This window comes from Filicampus tigris, chromosome 3 (assembly GCF_054856515.1).
Source record: "Filicampus tigris isolate MCC_2025a chromosome 3, RoL_Ftig_1.0, whole genome shotgun sequence".
NCBI lineage: Eukaryota > Metazoa > Chordata > Actinopteri > Syngnathiformes > Syngnathidae > Filicampus > Filicampus tigris.
The window spans coordinates 15287573-15304682 of record NC_141219.1 but is presented as its reverse complement, the minus strand read 5'-3'; the positions used below and the strand labels follow the sequence as shown (position 1 = coordinate 15304682).

General features: G+C 40.3%; 1 protein-coding gene and 1 long non-coding RNA gene across 5 annotated transcripts in view; one reads left to right on the top strand and one right to left on the bottom strand.

Moving 5' to 3' along the window:
- mdga1 (MAM domain containing glycosylphosphatidylinositol anchor 1) overlaps positions 1 to 17110 on the bottom strand; it is a 185554-nt gene that overhangs the window by 44723 nt on the left and 123721 nt on the right. For all 3 annotated transcript variants that reach the window (XM_086025950.1, XM_086025948.1, XM_086025949.1), the window contains 3 exons: positions 9488 to 9757; positions 5126 to 5455; positions 3687 to 3986 (listed from right to left, as the gene is read on the bottom strand). In XM_086025950.1, coding sequence (XP_085882076.1) covers positions 3687 to 3986; positions 5126 to 5455; positions 9488 to 9757 — 900 coding nt within the window. The remainder of the gene's footprint in view (positions 1 to 3686; positions 3987 to 5125; positions 5456 to 9487; positions 9758 to 17110) is intronic.
- Positions 1 to 17110, top strand: part of LOC147150032 (uncharacterized) — a 156912-nt gene that overhangs the window by 126817 nt on the left and 12985 nt on the right. The window lies entirely within an intron of this gene.

The window sequence follows — 17110 nt, the reverse complement described above, 5'->3', positions numbered from 1 at the left end:
TAAATGCCACTTCACCATGTTTGCTTTAAAACCTGGGCTACATTCATACACCTGAGTCAGTAGACCTCAGAGCCCTACTGAGTTTATATTTAATTAGCATTTCCTTAATATATTCAGGACCCAAACCATTCTGTGATTTAAAAAAGTGTCGCAGTGGACGAGTGGTTAGCATGTCTGCCTCACAGTTCTAAAGTTTGTGGTTCAAATCTTGGCTCCACCCTTCCTGCGTGGAATATGCATGTTCTCCCCATGCTTGCTTCCTCCCACATTCAAAAAACATACACGTTAGCTTAAATGAAGGCCCTAAATTCTTAGTGTGAATAAGAGCATGAGTAGTTGTTTGTCTATCTGTGCCCTGCGATTGGCTGGTGACCAGTCCAGGGTGTACCCTGCCTCAAACCAAAAGTCAGGTTCCAACCCACCCACAAATAGATGATGGATGTACACTTAACACTAAAGACCAAACTTGATGAAGAAGACACTGCACAGCCTATAAGGTTACATGAACAACCACTACAACTATCACGGGAAATATGACCACTCAAACAGAAATCATTAATAACTCCTCTGACTTACACAATATTACCATTTAGAAATTCAGTACTTCCAAGAAGCACAACCCCATCCCTGCTGCTTAATCTATGCTAACAAACCACAATTGACCTACCTGCAACCTTGCCTGCCTTTGCGGATAATGACTGACTAGCTGCTATTGCCCTGAGGTTGGCGAAGACACAACACAGGCAAATTAGTCCACCACGAATCACAGGCAGCTAGTTCACCCCTGGCTAATCATGTGCATAATAGACACACTGCTAATGGCAGTATTGGCTTACTAACGGCAATGAGATTCTGTGTTCGGGGCCCTCGGGGGAGGCAGCGTGACTACAGTACATTATGAGTCGTGTTTATCAGATGCAGGTGTAATTATAGTCTAATCTATGTAATATACACAGAGTGGAATAGTGAAATCAATGAGCAGAACGGTCTGAAGAGAGATGCAAAGACTAGTGAAACTACTGAAATCCCAGAGTACCCATCGCTATTTGACAGTTTATAATGACAACCTGTTCAAACCGGCATGCATGTCCATAATGTAGTGGAAAGCGTACTATGCGACGGCGCTGAGGGATGGCCGGGAAGTGAAAGTTCATCTTGTAATGCTGTGGTCTGATTAGTGTACGGTCACACAGCCTGTTGTTGTTTACAGGCACATAGAGTATGCATTCTTATGTCTGACTTTGGCAACCTGTGAAGGGCACAGAGAGCAGGTAAACTGTGAAGAAGAGGGAGTGAGAAGAAGGACTTCATTTACATAAAGACCCTTATGTGATACATTTTTTTTAGTTTTTAACACACGGGCCAACAAGGGTGTGGCCAAGGTATGCCCTTTTGGACCTTTTAATTTGTGATCCTTTGGTTACAAGTTGCATTTTAAACTGTTCCTCACTGGTTATTATTAAACACTCTGGCAATACATCCTGTATCCAAGATATGTCCTCTTTTTTGAAACCGAGGAAAGTATGTGGTTAGATTTGTCCTTAAATCTATGATTTAGTTATCTTAGTCAGCATGCATTCTTCTACTCCACTATGGGTTGTGTTACTCTTAGGTCCCTTCTTGGTTTAAGGTATTTGATATCTGTAGAAACTATGTCATCGTTGTATCTTAATCACTGTACATGGAGGCATTGGTCAGTCTAAATCTCTCATGTCACTTGTTCATAAAGTCAATAATCCAATTGAAATGTCACGCATTGCATGTTTATGCAGTCAATGGCCAGTTTTGGTTGGTTTTGTCATTCACTTTTAAATTGGCTAACCAACGACTGTTCTGTTTACAGAAGGATAAGTGTCTATTTAGATCCACTTTCATATTCTTTTTCAAATCATTTGTCCATAAAGCATTTGTTTTAGCATTGGTGTCATGTGAAGAGCAACACACGTATTAAACTTGACAATGATTCTATACTGATCTTTGATCTTTAAAAGGCAAATATGGTCATGGCACCTCAATAATGCCTCACTCTTTCAAATTCTCTCAAGCATATCCTATTTTACTTTATTTGCTTCCTGTCTTGGTGACACATCGCAACGTTTCGTCTCATCAGAAGAGCACTCTGAATATAAACAAAGGTTTCGTTGAATGCAAATAGCGTCGTCCCCGGGACAGCAACACTGACCATGCCTAACATTTACACTAAACGAAGGAAAAATCTATTTAGAGAAGAATGTGGTGTGTGAACGCATCAAGGCGGGATGACAGGTGGGGAGAAAGCAACAATGAGGAAGACGAATGACGGGGAAAGTATAGCATGAAAGTGAGTGTAGTCGATGACTGAATATGAGCGAAAGGGTGCAAAGACGGAGTGAGCAGACCAGGCAGGAGAGGGATAGAGAGGGTCCTCCCTCCGTTAGCTGATTTATGATAATGAGAATGGCAATGAGGAAGAACATCCAAATGGGATGGAAAGAAGAATACCATACAAAGAAAAAGAGTTGTGGGGTGGTTTGCCAAGACTGCCAAGATGGCTACTTAATTGCATCTGCCATAAAAATAATGGTATTTCTCCCCCAGATCAATTGACAGTGCTAAATGGACAAACAAAGAAAGCCAGTATAATGAGGCACAAATTAAGGAGGAAATGTAGACGGATCTGTTTCCCAACACATTCTTGAGCTGTTCTTACAGTGTTATCTAACCTTCTTGCTTAGTGTTTTTTCCACCGCCATAACCTGACAATAACTGACAATGACACTTTTTTTTTTTTGTAATCTTCAATCCTCATCATCCATCTCCCCACCTTCCTTAATGCCACTTTTCCATTTCAGGCTCACTCTTTGCCTATTTTTTAAACCTACTTTTTGTCCACACTCTCTTGCTGGTGTATCCGTGTGTCTCATCTCTGTTTCTCTCTGCACCAAAAGTGGGATGGCCACCTGGTCCATTAATCAGACTTGGCCAGTGTGGAGAGCAGGGCTCACACAGTGTTGCCCTTCCGCCCGGCTTGCATTAGCAAGCCCTGTAAATCCTTGTGGACGGAAAGGAGCACAATGGAGTCCAGTAATTTAAACTGCTTCATCCTGCTCCAGGTATATCATATAAAATATATCTTGGCCTTTGGGTGCCTCAAATACAATGATAACATTTGATCTTTCTTTTTATGCGAGGCACATTTAACTATACTCAAGACTAGTTCAGTTACAGCACCTCAAGGAGCTAGCTGACTTAAATAATTAAAGTACAATAAAACGTTAACACAGGAGAAGATGATAAAGGGAGCCTAAAACCAAAGGTGTAGGAATTCTGTTATCTGGTGGGTGTAAAATCTGAGGGGGTGCCAAATACATTTGGGAACAGATTTGATACCGGCAATATGTCATTTTACTTTTGGGTAAGTCAACTCACCTATAGGGTGATACCACCCAAACTGCCATTACTTGGTATCAGTAACTACTTAAGAAGTCGACTGTGGTTGTGTTTACTGTTGTACTTTAGTAGACTAGTTTTGGATGTTGTAATTTTTTTTTTTTCCTCGTGGATTTCTGTTCACTCATCTTTTTGATCATATGATCAAAAGTTGCCCAGGACTCAACAAGTTGAACTGGCCCAAGGTGGTTTGAGTGTTCCTGTTGTGGAGCTAAAAAGTGGATTTCTCAGGTGAAAATATTCACTTTAACACTCACATTGCACATTAAGCTGGACCTGTGCCTCTCGTCGTTTGATGTTGAGTCCGTTGTAAGGAGCAGTCTGGCAGCGGTAAGACCCCATCATGTCGCGGCTTACGTTTCTCAGCTTCAAGCGGCCATCGGGCGTCTCCACCACAGCCTTCCCAGATGGCATCAGCAGGTCCTTTTCTGTGCGGGACCATAGGATTGGTGGACGCGGTTTGCCTTCCATCACTAAGCACACCAGGTCAGCTGTCCCGCCTTCTCGTGCACTAACCACCTGACCTCCAGCAGGGACCGTCAGTGTTGGGGGAGATACTAGGAAGGGGACAGATGCAAAAGATTGAACATACATTAATAGGAACAAAATACCACCACGGTTTAGGACTTAGTATGCAAGGCAGCGGTTAGGATCTGTGAGGGTAAGAGGTGAACGTTGATATAAAAACCACAGATGGTGTCTGACAGTTAAATTTGAAAACAGAGGCAGATGGCGAATAAAAAGGTACAAAAGAAAGCGACGTTAACAAGGCAAATTTTATTGAACAATCACACCGCTTTAATGCAACATGGGAACCGTGAAAAGCAACGGCCACTCAGTGTGGAGCGCTAACATTGTGGCTAATTACACAAGGAATAAAGTCCATACTTGTTGGCATTAATTGTAGTAAAATGGGACAGACAAGGGGCCAAAAGGAAAGCATAAATGTGGTTAAAAGTGTAAATTGCACACATATATACATACATATATTATTAGCATTCCACTCTCTCCCATGTGCTCACTCGCAGCCGCTTTTCAAACCTTCAGTTTATTACGATCCTGTCCGTCTTTGTACAAATAAGTCTTGTCCCTAAGAAACGCCTAATAGACGTGAAGTCACCTCTGCAAAATGGCTGAGTAAGTACTCCCATGCTTATACAGATGAAGGTATTTTCGTTTTTTATTAACTTGAACTTTGGTGTTCAAGTCAGGTGTCAAGTTTATTGTACTGTATTAATAGGGTATATATGAGAAAGGAAAGTGTAAATTCACTGACGTCAACTTTTATTAACTTTTAGTAACAGTAATTAACACCATTTTTTTTATTTAAAAAAATAGTGCTTCTCTTGCACTGCCACTTTCTTTTTACATCTTCGATTGAAGCAGTAAATAATAATCAACTCGGGCTTGTGTGAAAGCCACTTGTCTAAACTCTGAAGTTATTTTGGAATTATCTTTCTATCTGCTACAGGGACTGAGATATCAATTATTATGTACAGTAGGTGTTGAATTTCTGGGAGGGAAATTTAAGAGGGTGATTCTATAGTCGCCCATATGTTTTGGGCGAAATGTTGTGCCAGGCGCTTCGGGCCTTATTGGGGTAACTGACAGACAATTTGTAAGTCATGCAAATATGTGACACATAGACACATAAAATATGTGAAAAATGACAAAAAGACAAAAAGGAAGATCTTACCACTGTTCTGGGAGATGTTGACATCCACTCTGAGCTCTGGCACGCTGCTGCCTGGGAAGTTTGCCACGCAGCTATAGGTCGCCAAGTCTCGGAATTTCATGTCCACGATCTCCAAGCTGCTGGTGCCCGGCGCCATATCGGGGTCGCTACGCAGCAAGATCAGACTGTCCGTGTTGTAGACCAAGGCGCCGTTCTTGTACCAGGTGTAGTTGACCTTGTCCTGAGGGTTGGCATCGACGTGACATGACAGCTTGAGGTCCCGACCCATCTGGATGGTCTCGCTGTCCTTGTTGGAGTCCGGAGTAATCTGGAAGGTCAGGTTGCTCATACCTGGGTCAACAAAGGAGGAGAGCTGGTTAATTGGAAGCTGAATGAGTCTCAAAACGTAGTGTAGAAAATATTCAAAACATCACGTTTCTCAAGAAGAAAAAGAAAACTCTTTAATACAATGCAAAATAAATATCATTTTGTGCCCATCAATTTAAAAAAAAAAAAGCTTATGTGCTGTTTATTCATTCATTCAGTTATTTAACCAATATTTGGGCGGTCGACAAAGTTTTTTTCTAGAATTCTGAAAATACAGAATATAAAATAAATTATACAATACACTAAAGTAACATGAAATAATGACAAATAGGCATTATTTAATATGAACTACAGTATAATTGTGGGGTTCAGTAATTTCAAAACTACATTCAGGAAAGGTTAGAAAATATTTTAAACAAATACAAATATAAAAAAAACAAAGCAAAGAAATAATAACAATTTTAATAAATCCTAACTAAAAAATACAACACAAAATAAGTGTAACTAAACCAAAGAAGAATAAGTAAAATGCTATTAAATGTATTACTATTTTGAAAAAAAATACATTAACAAACCATATGGTAACTGTCCGGCAGAAACCCTCTTTGTCCAAATGGTGGTCAAATTCTTATTTATTCACAAACCGATACTAATCGTCCGTCCCCACTTTGTGTGTTATTTTCAATATTAATCAATTTAAAGCGGTGAAAATAGCTTGAGAACAAACACTGCACATTGGCACTATTGAACACAACTCACTTGTCTGTCATCTGAGAACTGTTGCAAAACTCCTCGTTCTGCGGAAGCTGTGTGGCACAATTGTTGCATGAATTTAATGTCTGGTTGCTTCTTAGAAAATAGCAAGTGAAAATAATAAGGTGAGATAGGCTTATGATGGCTTGCTATGTTAAAACCGATTGCTATATTGCTTCCTTGCAAAAGGACTCCCATGAGCCACGGAGGTAAGTCTCCGTTGCCTCTTAATATCCGCTTACTACACAGGGTTGGTTGGATCATTTTTCCATTTCTTGCATCACACATGGCTTTTTATTTTTAGGAATGAGGTTGTGAAGATGATGTCATACAGGTGCTTTTATAATCTATTAAAAGCACTGGCGAAGCTGGGGGGGGCGTCAGGGACACAATGGCTCTGTGTTTGTACTTTTTTAGCATAATAAAGTAGTGATTTCTCTGGTAGCATATTCAATTAGAGAGAACGTGTTTTTTTAGGTGGTGTTACATTGATATGAGTGTGCCATGGTATATAATAGCAATTTAACGTATAATAAAATTTGAACGAAGCAGTGTCTGGGAATTCAAGCACGATGGCTTTCATTTTGTTTCTTGAAAATTCGTCATTTTTACCACATGAGGATTCCGACCGACAGCGACGATATAAATGTGTGGGTCAGTGATTCAAAAAAGAAACTTAGCAATGGTAAAATATTATGAACAAAAGTAATGACTTTGATGGATTAATGATGACTTGATTTTAAAACTAAACACTAAGTACAAATGACAATTTTAAGAATGGAATACAGTATGAAAGTAAGTCTTCAGAGGCGAAAGAAGAATGTGGGACAAATGGCTCGAGGCATACGGATGATGCAAAATGACTCAAAGCGACAAAAAGAGAAGAGAAAAAGGTTATTAAAGAAGGAACAGCGAGAGGGGAAGAAGGAAAACGTGTGACATAAAAGGAGCCTTGCACGGAATAAAAAAGTCGCAACGAGAGAGGAACAAAATCAAGGACAAAGAGTAACTCTCTCAGTGTCACATTTAATTTTCAGTTTCAAAAGCTACACATTCCCCAGAAGATTTCAGCGCTGAATACAAAACAGTTGTGTTTCCCTGCTTAAAGGGATGAAAAGGCAGCGACTAGTTTATGCGAGCTCGATTTCAACATCTTTAAAGCCTGCTCTGAGATGCCACGGAGAGTCACGCATGGGGCATTGACCATATGTTTGACATGCGTTCCTGTCTGGAGACAGAGCTGCCAGTGTAATTTGCATGAATGCTCAATATACTGCATGTATGTGTACAGGTCCACACTGTTCTTACTCAGTTCACGCTCACACACACACACACACACACACACACACACACACACACACACACACATCCACACGCTTAATGTGTATGTGTTCCATTTGCTGCCTTGTCACCTGTGTTAGTGCGATGATGCGTTCAGGCCCATTAGGTTTACAGGAGAAAGCCATCTAGCACACATTGTCTCCAGTGTTAGCTAACGGGCGAGACTCTCAATTCACTAATTGAAGTGAATAAAGATGATTAAAGGGACTTAAAATAGCTGCAGGGGTGAAACGGTGGAAGGCCTCTCTGTATGACAGGAATGAACAAAAGAGGAATACTTAACCCTCCCATTCTGACATGATTCGAACCAGTTTTCCATAATGAGGGATCAACTGCTTACATTAAAAATACACATTCAAATGGGTGTCACACTGGTACGGCAATTCAACAGGGGAGGCCTCTTGTTTTTACTACAATCAAAAAAACAACAAACTTAAACAAATACATAATGGATAAATCAACATTCAACTGCTTTAGCAGTCATTTGACATGAAGATAAAAGCTTCCCAATCCTGTTGGTGGCACAGTAATTAGAATATAGGGCAAACACATCTCTGCTATTGCAATAGCGCAGCCTACTTTAGTGGTCGAGAATAACGGTGGTCCAGGCTGCGGACCGCCACTTGCTGTATGTTGTATATGTATAACATGATGCCAGCATCAGTGCTAACTTCACTGTTTTGAGCAGTGCTTCTTCATAGACTCAGAGGGCTGGCGCAGGTGCATGTGCGCTCAGCATAAAAACGGGTGCACATTCATTTTTGTGCCAGGGCAAGTCTAGTTTACCGTGATGGGGAATTTGGAAGACTGTGCTGCGCCTTTATCGCAGACAGACTCTGCGCTCTGCTGATATGTGTGGTGGATCCTGTCTTTGTTCTCATATGTCTGATTTTTACTTTATGTACAGCAATTTGTATGCACCTGTTCTTTGAGGGGAAAAGTGTAAAGTTTCATGACCATTCATTTTTACAAATTGCTTGAAGTCAAAATGTTACACTTAGAAAAAAGTTATACCATAAGGAGTAAAGTTGCAATATGAGAGTAGAGTAGTCATCTTATGACAAAAGTAATAATAAAGCAACCCTTTTTTTTCGCCCGAACATTCCAGAGGGCACTACTGAGTGAGTTTTGTGGATCATGTTTGGGATGCATAAAATTCTAACCAAGATGCCCATGCTTAAAAAATGGCGATTCACTACTTGCTCTAAAAAATAATAAATGCAACAATTCCGAGATGGCATTCACACACCAAGCAGAGAGCGGACATCTTTCCACTTTAAAATGATTGGAAATGCCATTAATCCATCAGCCTCACCAAAAAAAAAAACCCAAACATTTGATTAGGTCTTTTTTAATGAGGAAAAAAGCACTCCAATATTGTACTTTATAAAATCATAGAGTTATAACATAATGAAACAGAATTGAAAGAATTAAACAGTTTACGCATAATGATGAATTCAGTGTGCATCCTTGACCTGACCACTAGGACCACACAAATGAAGAAGAGTTTCACAACTACTGTAAGTGACTCTGTAAACTGCAGTAAAACAATGTTCGCAGGTTTATGTCATTTTTCTCAGAGGATAAAGAATGCTTGTGAGTACTGTTAATTTGTCTGTCTACATGTGTTGCTGCATGTTTATACACACATATAGTAGATGCTATTTGTTAGCCCATCTATAGCATGTACCATTATGTATTAGCATTAAGCTAGCAGGCCAAATCTCAAAGGCAGAGCAAAAAATTGGCCTGACAATGGCTCATATCTTGAGAATCCCCGAAGTTGGGTCTCTCGTATCTCAAGGCACCACTGTCCTTTGTTTTTTGGTAATATTATAGTCTGTATAAATAGAATATTTAGTCACTGACAGGATTACTAATTGTTCTTTTTTGTTGATTCGGCCCAGCACTTTAACTGAGGTAAATAAATGTGAATGTACATAATTGACGAAAAATACTTACTCCTGACAACGATGTTGATGTTCTTACGGGCGGGGTTGCCCACATTGTTGACAGCCGTGCAGTTGTAGAAACCCGCCTCCGTTGGTGTGACGGCCCTCAGAATCAGCTGGGCGCCACGAACCTTGGCGTTGAGGGGAAGTGGTCCCGGGTAACGCGACCAAATCACAGTAGGCGACGGGAAACCTGCGGTCACCTCGCATGTGATGACCACATCCTGCCCGGGATCCGCCACCACCGTGTCGTTGACGGACAGACGGACCATCGGCGGAGCTGGGAAGTGATGCGATCATAGATTTAACTGTTTGTTAGTGTCATTTTCATATATGTACATACATACATTGATTGAATCATATATGCAGCATTAGAATTGATTCATCTCATCAATTTTAGGTGAAAGTTCTGCAGGTATGCATATTTTGCAAATCTAGTCCAGCTCATGTTTATCATTATTGTTAGCCTCCACAAATGTCGGAGCAGATTGCGGAGGAAAAAATCTGTGTCAACTCAAGCCACACCACAGGATAATCACCCAGAGACATCTGACAATCTGGCCTTTGCTGACTTTGATTGAAACTGATGGGGGGAAATGTGCACATTTGGTCCAATTATCGATACGTGTGCATCACAGTTTGACTTTATACTTGAGGAGGAGCTACAAAATGCTTACAAAGTAAGATGTGAGCTGACAGAAGGCAAATATAGCATGGATTTAAAGCAGATTTCAGGTTTGTATCAAACTGGGAGAAATGTAGTCCCCCTTATAGTGCTGAAGCCTTCCATTCTTCTAATATTTTTTGTAGGTCCAGTCAACCAATCCTGTTCAACAGACTGCAATTTAGCCGCTAAATTAAAGCGGTGCACATCACACAAAGCCCTGAAAAAAAAGCTGCATGTCTCCACTAAAAGCAAGAACACCTTTATGCACACAAGCTCTTACACGGATGACAAGTGTGTAAGTGAACAGATGCGCACATATACTAATGGCGTTATCATTCGCTATTTTTCTTAGCAAACTGACAGCAACTTCACTGGTGGAACTCCAATTACATATCTCTGTTTGCTGTAGCCTCAACACAAAAACACTTGTAACGTAAAAAGCTGTGGGTCCCATACAAATGTTTGGAGCCCCAGAAAGTCTTCCCATTTTTGCTGACCAGGTTGATGCCCAAGCTTTGGTTTTGATACCAGTTAAGAGTATAATACAGTAGTATTATATGTTGCTTATTTATTTACAGAAAATGATTTAGTTTTAGTTTAATTTGTGCAATATTATTAAATTGTGTTTCTTTTTATACATTTTTCCCACAGTTAGTTTTTTTTTTTTAATTAAATACAGTTCAAAAGACTCATCAATGAAACCTTTGTTGAACAACATTTATGGCACATAGAGGACAATAAACAATTGGAGGATGCCCACTAGAAACATTGTGGTCATCTATAATGACGTGCTTTAGGAACAAAGGTTAAGTCATTGTCATTTTTTGAACAAGTGTAGTTTGACCCTTGGAAATGACCAACCTTCCCTGCTTGTTTCACATTCAAGACTGCAGAGGAAAAAAAATAATTCATTGGCAGCTTTCAAGCTCCGACCTTAAAATGTCCCAGTCAAAGGTAAACAAAAAACATGGCTGACAGCCCACGATAAGCTACGATTTGATTTGTTTGTGTAATTTGACTTTCAGCAGCAGTCCAGACAACAAACAAAATATATTTTGAAGAAGAATATTTTACTGAATCACTCATCCGCCATCTATATAAATGTATACACAGAGGTGGGCACATCAGTCTGTCGGTCATCCTTCCATTATTATTTCAGGCGTGCTCAGTCCGTCGGTGGCGGTGAAAGCCAATCGGCATTAAGAACATACTTACAATGCACATGCACGCAAAAAAACAACAACAATAACAACAGACACACAGCGTGGTGACTGGTGAAATAAAAGCAATATGGAACAATGTCATTATGTCATTGCGGTCTATAGGACCGATACATATCGCCCTTTTTTTAAAAAAAAATTTACTCGAGTCTGATTGTGCTAGACCGGCATGTGACGTAGTATGTTCTCAACGCTGATTGGCTGCCACTGCCGCCAACGGACAAACTGGGCCGGACCGAAATAAAGATGGAAGGATGACTGATGTGTCCACCTCTGTACTGCTTGTTAGTTTCAGAGCTGGGAATTTTACTAAAATTTCCCGGTCCGTTTATCCCCTTCCGTCTGCAGCCCGGGTTCCCTTCCGCCGTCCGTTTATCCGCCTTTTTGTCTGGCCGGACCAAATAGTAATCGCCTATAGGCCGGTCTGCATAGCATTTTAAACGGGCTTCCGTTAGCATTTCCGTCTACCAACTTTGACCAACTTCCACTAGCACCACCCGCTGAGCGATATTTGAAATGAAAAACTCACCGTTGCATGGAAACGGCGGTCGGACTAAATGTGTCTCCTTGCAGGACACAGAAGGTGTCAATAAGCCTCTGCCGCGGCCAAGGGGAAATGGAAGTCTCGCCGCGGCCATTGAAGCCTCACCGCAAAAATAGATGAAAGACAATTACAAAGACAAGAAAATTGGGCTTCGGACTATGCTTAGTCAATTTTTTTTCTTCCTGTCTATTGTTTATTGGCTATAAAATGCGCGTCCGTTCAAGGCGAATAGACGAACTGGTCCATCACATTGGCGAAATGCCCAGCTCTGGTAATTTTCATACAAAACTGAGTGGCTTGAGTCAAAATAACAGACAATATTGTAGTTTCTCTAGTCCGAGGCCAAACATGCCTAACTAGCCTGTTTTCTGAAATTTAGCATATCGTCGCTGTACTGTGAAAAATATATGTCCAACTTAGTAATTTTAAAAAAATGTAACGTTAATGGGATGTCTGTAATGTGGAAACCCCATTAATGTGAAAAGGAGGAAAAAAAAAGAAAAAAAATGCACATAAGTGTTTTTCGCAGGACAGTGATCATATACAGTACTATAGCTGCAGCACCGCCCCAGCTTAGCTGGTACTTAGGAACATTCGGAGCTGATGGAATGCAAGGACGGAAGCTCTTCAAAAAGACGAGGATGGAAGGGTACCCAGGTCACGGACGGCCCGGCAAAAAAGGGTTAAGTGCCCAGCCCTGGGAACATTGTTTTGTTTACATCCATTTACGGCAATTATTTCTCTAGGAGGACACGTCTTAGTGAACAATTGTTAAAACACACACTCTCACACACACACACACACACACACACATAGTTGCACACACAGGGTTTTACATGTTTTGACCAAATTTGAGCAGACATAGCTTGCCAGTAAATCCAAAGGTCCTGAGAGTTTGTTCAGCCCCTCATCGATTAGTGCAAATCCTTCTCCACTATCCCTTCCCGGTAATGTGTCGTTTGGACAAGTGTGCAATAAATATGATTCAATCAATGGCTGGTAAATCCTATTGTGTGTGTACTGTGAAAATTTAACACTGATGGGCAATCTATAGTAATTCAGCAGTACTGAAAAACGTCTGGTACGACTTTGATCGGCATTAATGTAACTGAGTGAAGTAATTGCCGAGCACTGGAGCAAATCTTGTAATGCAATTTTGTCCCTTAAGAAACAGGAGGGAGTCATTGTAAAAGACCAGAATCTGAGATTATGATAAGTATTCGTTAAATCCCTCTAGAACTCTTCTTATACCTGTCGTATTAGGGTGCTTTCACACCTGTAGTTCACTTCACTTGATCTGGGTAAGTTGATCGTGGAGTAGCAAGTGCTAAGCAATAAAAGCTCACAAAAAATGGAGTAAAACTGGTGTGTTTGTAGCAAATGTTAATACAATTGCCTGGTACAATTACCAGACCACAACACACCAGCAGATAGCCGATTGCACTTCAAAAGCATCAAGCTCATTATCCTCAATCAAACATCTGCTGCTATCACAGGACTTAATTTAACAAGGAACCAAAAATTAAGCATGGATGCAGGTGCAAACTGCAAAAAAAAAAGACATGCCCGTTAAACAGTCTAATCTGTTTACATACCACCTGTAGTTTTGTCATTATAATGATTTTAGAGTGTGGAGGTGGAAGATCAGTAACACTTCCATTTATCGTGCTAGTTGCCGATGCTATCGCTAATACTGTTGTGCTACTAGGCACAAGCTGCATGAAGAAATACAAAGAAAACCCTGCAACAGAGGCGTTTACGAACATAATCATATGCAGGCAGTCAACAGACTGAGGTCGGATGGCTATCACATCACATACAAACTGTGTACAATTAGTTTGGTCTGCACCAGTATTTGTTTGCTGTGTTGAGACCTGTCCAACAGACCTGCGCAAATGGAGGGAACTAGAGTTTGATTCAAACAGACTAAAAGGTGCATTCTCGTTTTTTTGGCCAGTCTTGTCAAAACAGTGTGTCCAATGATAAAGTATCCTTACACTGAGGTTTGTAGCACAACATAAGGGATACATAGGGATGGCAGCCCTAACAATGTTTAACATGTTTAAAACATTGAAGAGTGCGGTGAACCAACTTGCACTACAGTTGAACTCCATTTTGGGCTGCAAGTCACCTTCCAATTAGGTTCGATTTTGAAACAGTTTTGTGCCATAAGAAATGATGGGAATTTAAATTCCGTCCCACACTTAGTTAAACATAACACAATTTTGGGTAAAAAATGAACCGATCCACTACTTGAGTCAACTTTTTTACCCAGAAAATGGGTAGTTTTGTACAAAACAACCCCAAAAATTGGGCTGTTTTTAGAGTGCAGCGTGTCAAACTGTCACCATGATTAAAACCATTATTAACGGTACAGAAGACATATTGTTACATAATCTTATTGTCTCCCTAATGTTCTAGTGTACAAATATGTAAAAACAGAAAAACAAAACATTCATGTCTTAACTTAATTGAAGATTTTTAGCATTTCTAAAAGCTTTAAGTTTAACTTTAACTTAAGATAATGTTAAGGAAAACAGTCTCCCTATTTTTGGATGGATCCATCCAAATTTAAGGAGGTTACGAGCCCAATATCTTTGTGTACGGAACCCTCCAAATATTGACCATATTTTTTATTTAAATTGAACCTAGTACAGTATATAAAAATAAGCTATACAATGTTGGGAGCGATATGGCTGGTGAGCAAGTGTCTGAAACAATCAGAAATCCCACTGCAGAATGTATAAAGTATGTCTGTGGGTTTCTTGAAATTGACTTACAATGTCAGCTTGTGGACCATTCACCCTGATTACATCAGCAGTTTGGTTGCCAATAAACACTCCATCACATAAATGGTCGCTGCATGCTCATTGGCCAAACAAAGCATTGTCATTTCAAAATAGAAAAGATAAAACATAAGGAGTATTTATGTGGAGGGAAAAAAAAACCCAAATATGCGAGTGAAGAGATGAGTGAATCAGGGAAGGGAAGTGAGGATTTGAGAATTATAGCTTCAATTTCCTAGGGATGTGTGGGTGATGGCGACAGTGGGATCAGCCACAGCTCGTCCCCAAACAAATGGGATTTGTGTGCAGCACCGCACTTTACAAGCAGTTAACAAGTGTCTCCATCCTCAACACACGCTCTCTTTTACTCGACCCTCCATTTTCCCTCTGTCATGTTGTCAACACTTTACATGGTTGTTCTCTGCAAGGCAGGCTCTCCATCTTCATATTCTACATTCACTGGCCACAACGTTAGGTACACCTGCACAATATGATAACATCCCAAAACCATAGCATTATATAACAAGCCTGTACTTCAACGAGATAACCATGTTCCGTTTTTATAGACATTGTCAGAGTGATATCCATTTAACAGGCCAGATAAAGCACTTACCATACCCATAAAGAAAAGTGAATTGCTCATAATGTTGGAACTAAAAACACCCCAGGTTGATTTTAAAGAGACAACTACGACCACTGTGTATTTATGTTTACTTTTGACAACAAAATATGTGACGAAAACTAAATACATCATACTCTGTAAATGACAATCCAGCTAATAATAATTATCAATTATATTTTAAATACACGGTAGGTCATGTTGAAATGCAACATTGGCTTTTTTCCCACTTCCACTGCACACCTGTTACATTTTTAAACAGTGTCTTAACCCTTGATGCAGGGAACCATACTCAGCAACTTAGATTAGTATTCAAACTGGATCCAAAACCGCCTCAGTGAAATCACATGGCATCTCCTAGCCAATCAGCACATACATGCAATGATATTAATGAAACATTTATGGGAGCACCAGAAGCTTGGTCCACAAGGACCTGGTTTTGTGACACCATGGTTGAAAGACCAAATCTCACTGAGTTTTTTTTTTTTTTTTAATGGCGGAAACTGGGACTGTAGATATTCTTGTCAGCTTCTTTTGCACTGTTGATGTAACTTCAAGCAAGGTACTGAATCCACACTCCTCAAGGGTGAAATGCCTTTCTCTCCCTTGCCTGTGTGTGCGTGTGTTTGTGTAAGTGTGCATAGGTTTGTTGCATGGTGTAATGCAATATTATCCGAAGTGTGAGGCGCTACAGCTTGAGAAAAAAAAAAAGTTTTTTAATCCCTGTTTAACTATGAACGATGTTGGAGGAAAACATGATATATTTTTAGTTCCCAAGTTGAAAAGGGAGACTCTTTTTTTTAATTAAAGCAAAAATTAATTCATCAAATTGTGACTTCCTTTTTTCCCCACTAGAACACAATATTCACATAGTCATTAAAAAGTTAATTGCTGAGCCCACTGAGCTTGTGCTGCTAACCAAAACAGCAGCACCTAAGTATGCATACAGTCTTTAAGTGCATTTTGAGTTCCCTTAGCAGCATTAAAGCTGATCTTATACATTGTGTCAATGATGATTGCCATTGAATTTTATTGAACTCTGACGCAATCACTTCACAGTGTTGTTTGTGTTGTTTACTGCGGGTTCTGTAATGCTATGCCACTTATTTGTATTCGTATTTATTTCTACCTTGCTTAAAGTTTGTGAAGTCCAAGTATTTAAACGGGTGCTCCAAAAAGTGATGAATGGCAGTAAGTTGAAATGTCATAACCTTGGTGCCAAGCTAATATTTTGTTGTTTCACTCAACACCTTTCCCAACCTGTTCTCAGAACTTCTAATAGCACTTTGCCTAACACACAGTACCCTCACCCCCCCATCATTGCCCTTGTGTTCCTATTTGGGAGGAAGAGGATTTGGCAGCCGCCGTCAGTAAGTGCATGGTAGGACTGGGATTATGATCCCAAAATCAATCAATCCCCTTGTCCCACCACAGTGAAGCAGCAGTGATGGCTTGACCCAGTTGGGGCAATCTAATCTAAGCGGTGAGTGAGGCCACAAGGACACACGGAAGCTCAGCGGGGAATAATACAAACTAAATATTACAGAGGATGAAAACAAGTGTCTTCGTCTTACAGGATCTGTTTCTCCGTTTGTCAGAGATGGGGGACTCGAGCCACATATGGCGCGACTCTAGCCAGACTCGTCGCTATTTTTAGGACTTGCGACTTGCTTGCCAAAAGCACGGAAATGGCTTGACTTGAGACCTGGTATCTAAGTGACTCGACTTGACTTAGACTTGGACCAGATGACTTGACAAGTCATCCTGTTTATAGTTTTAAATTTGCAGTTGAACACC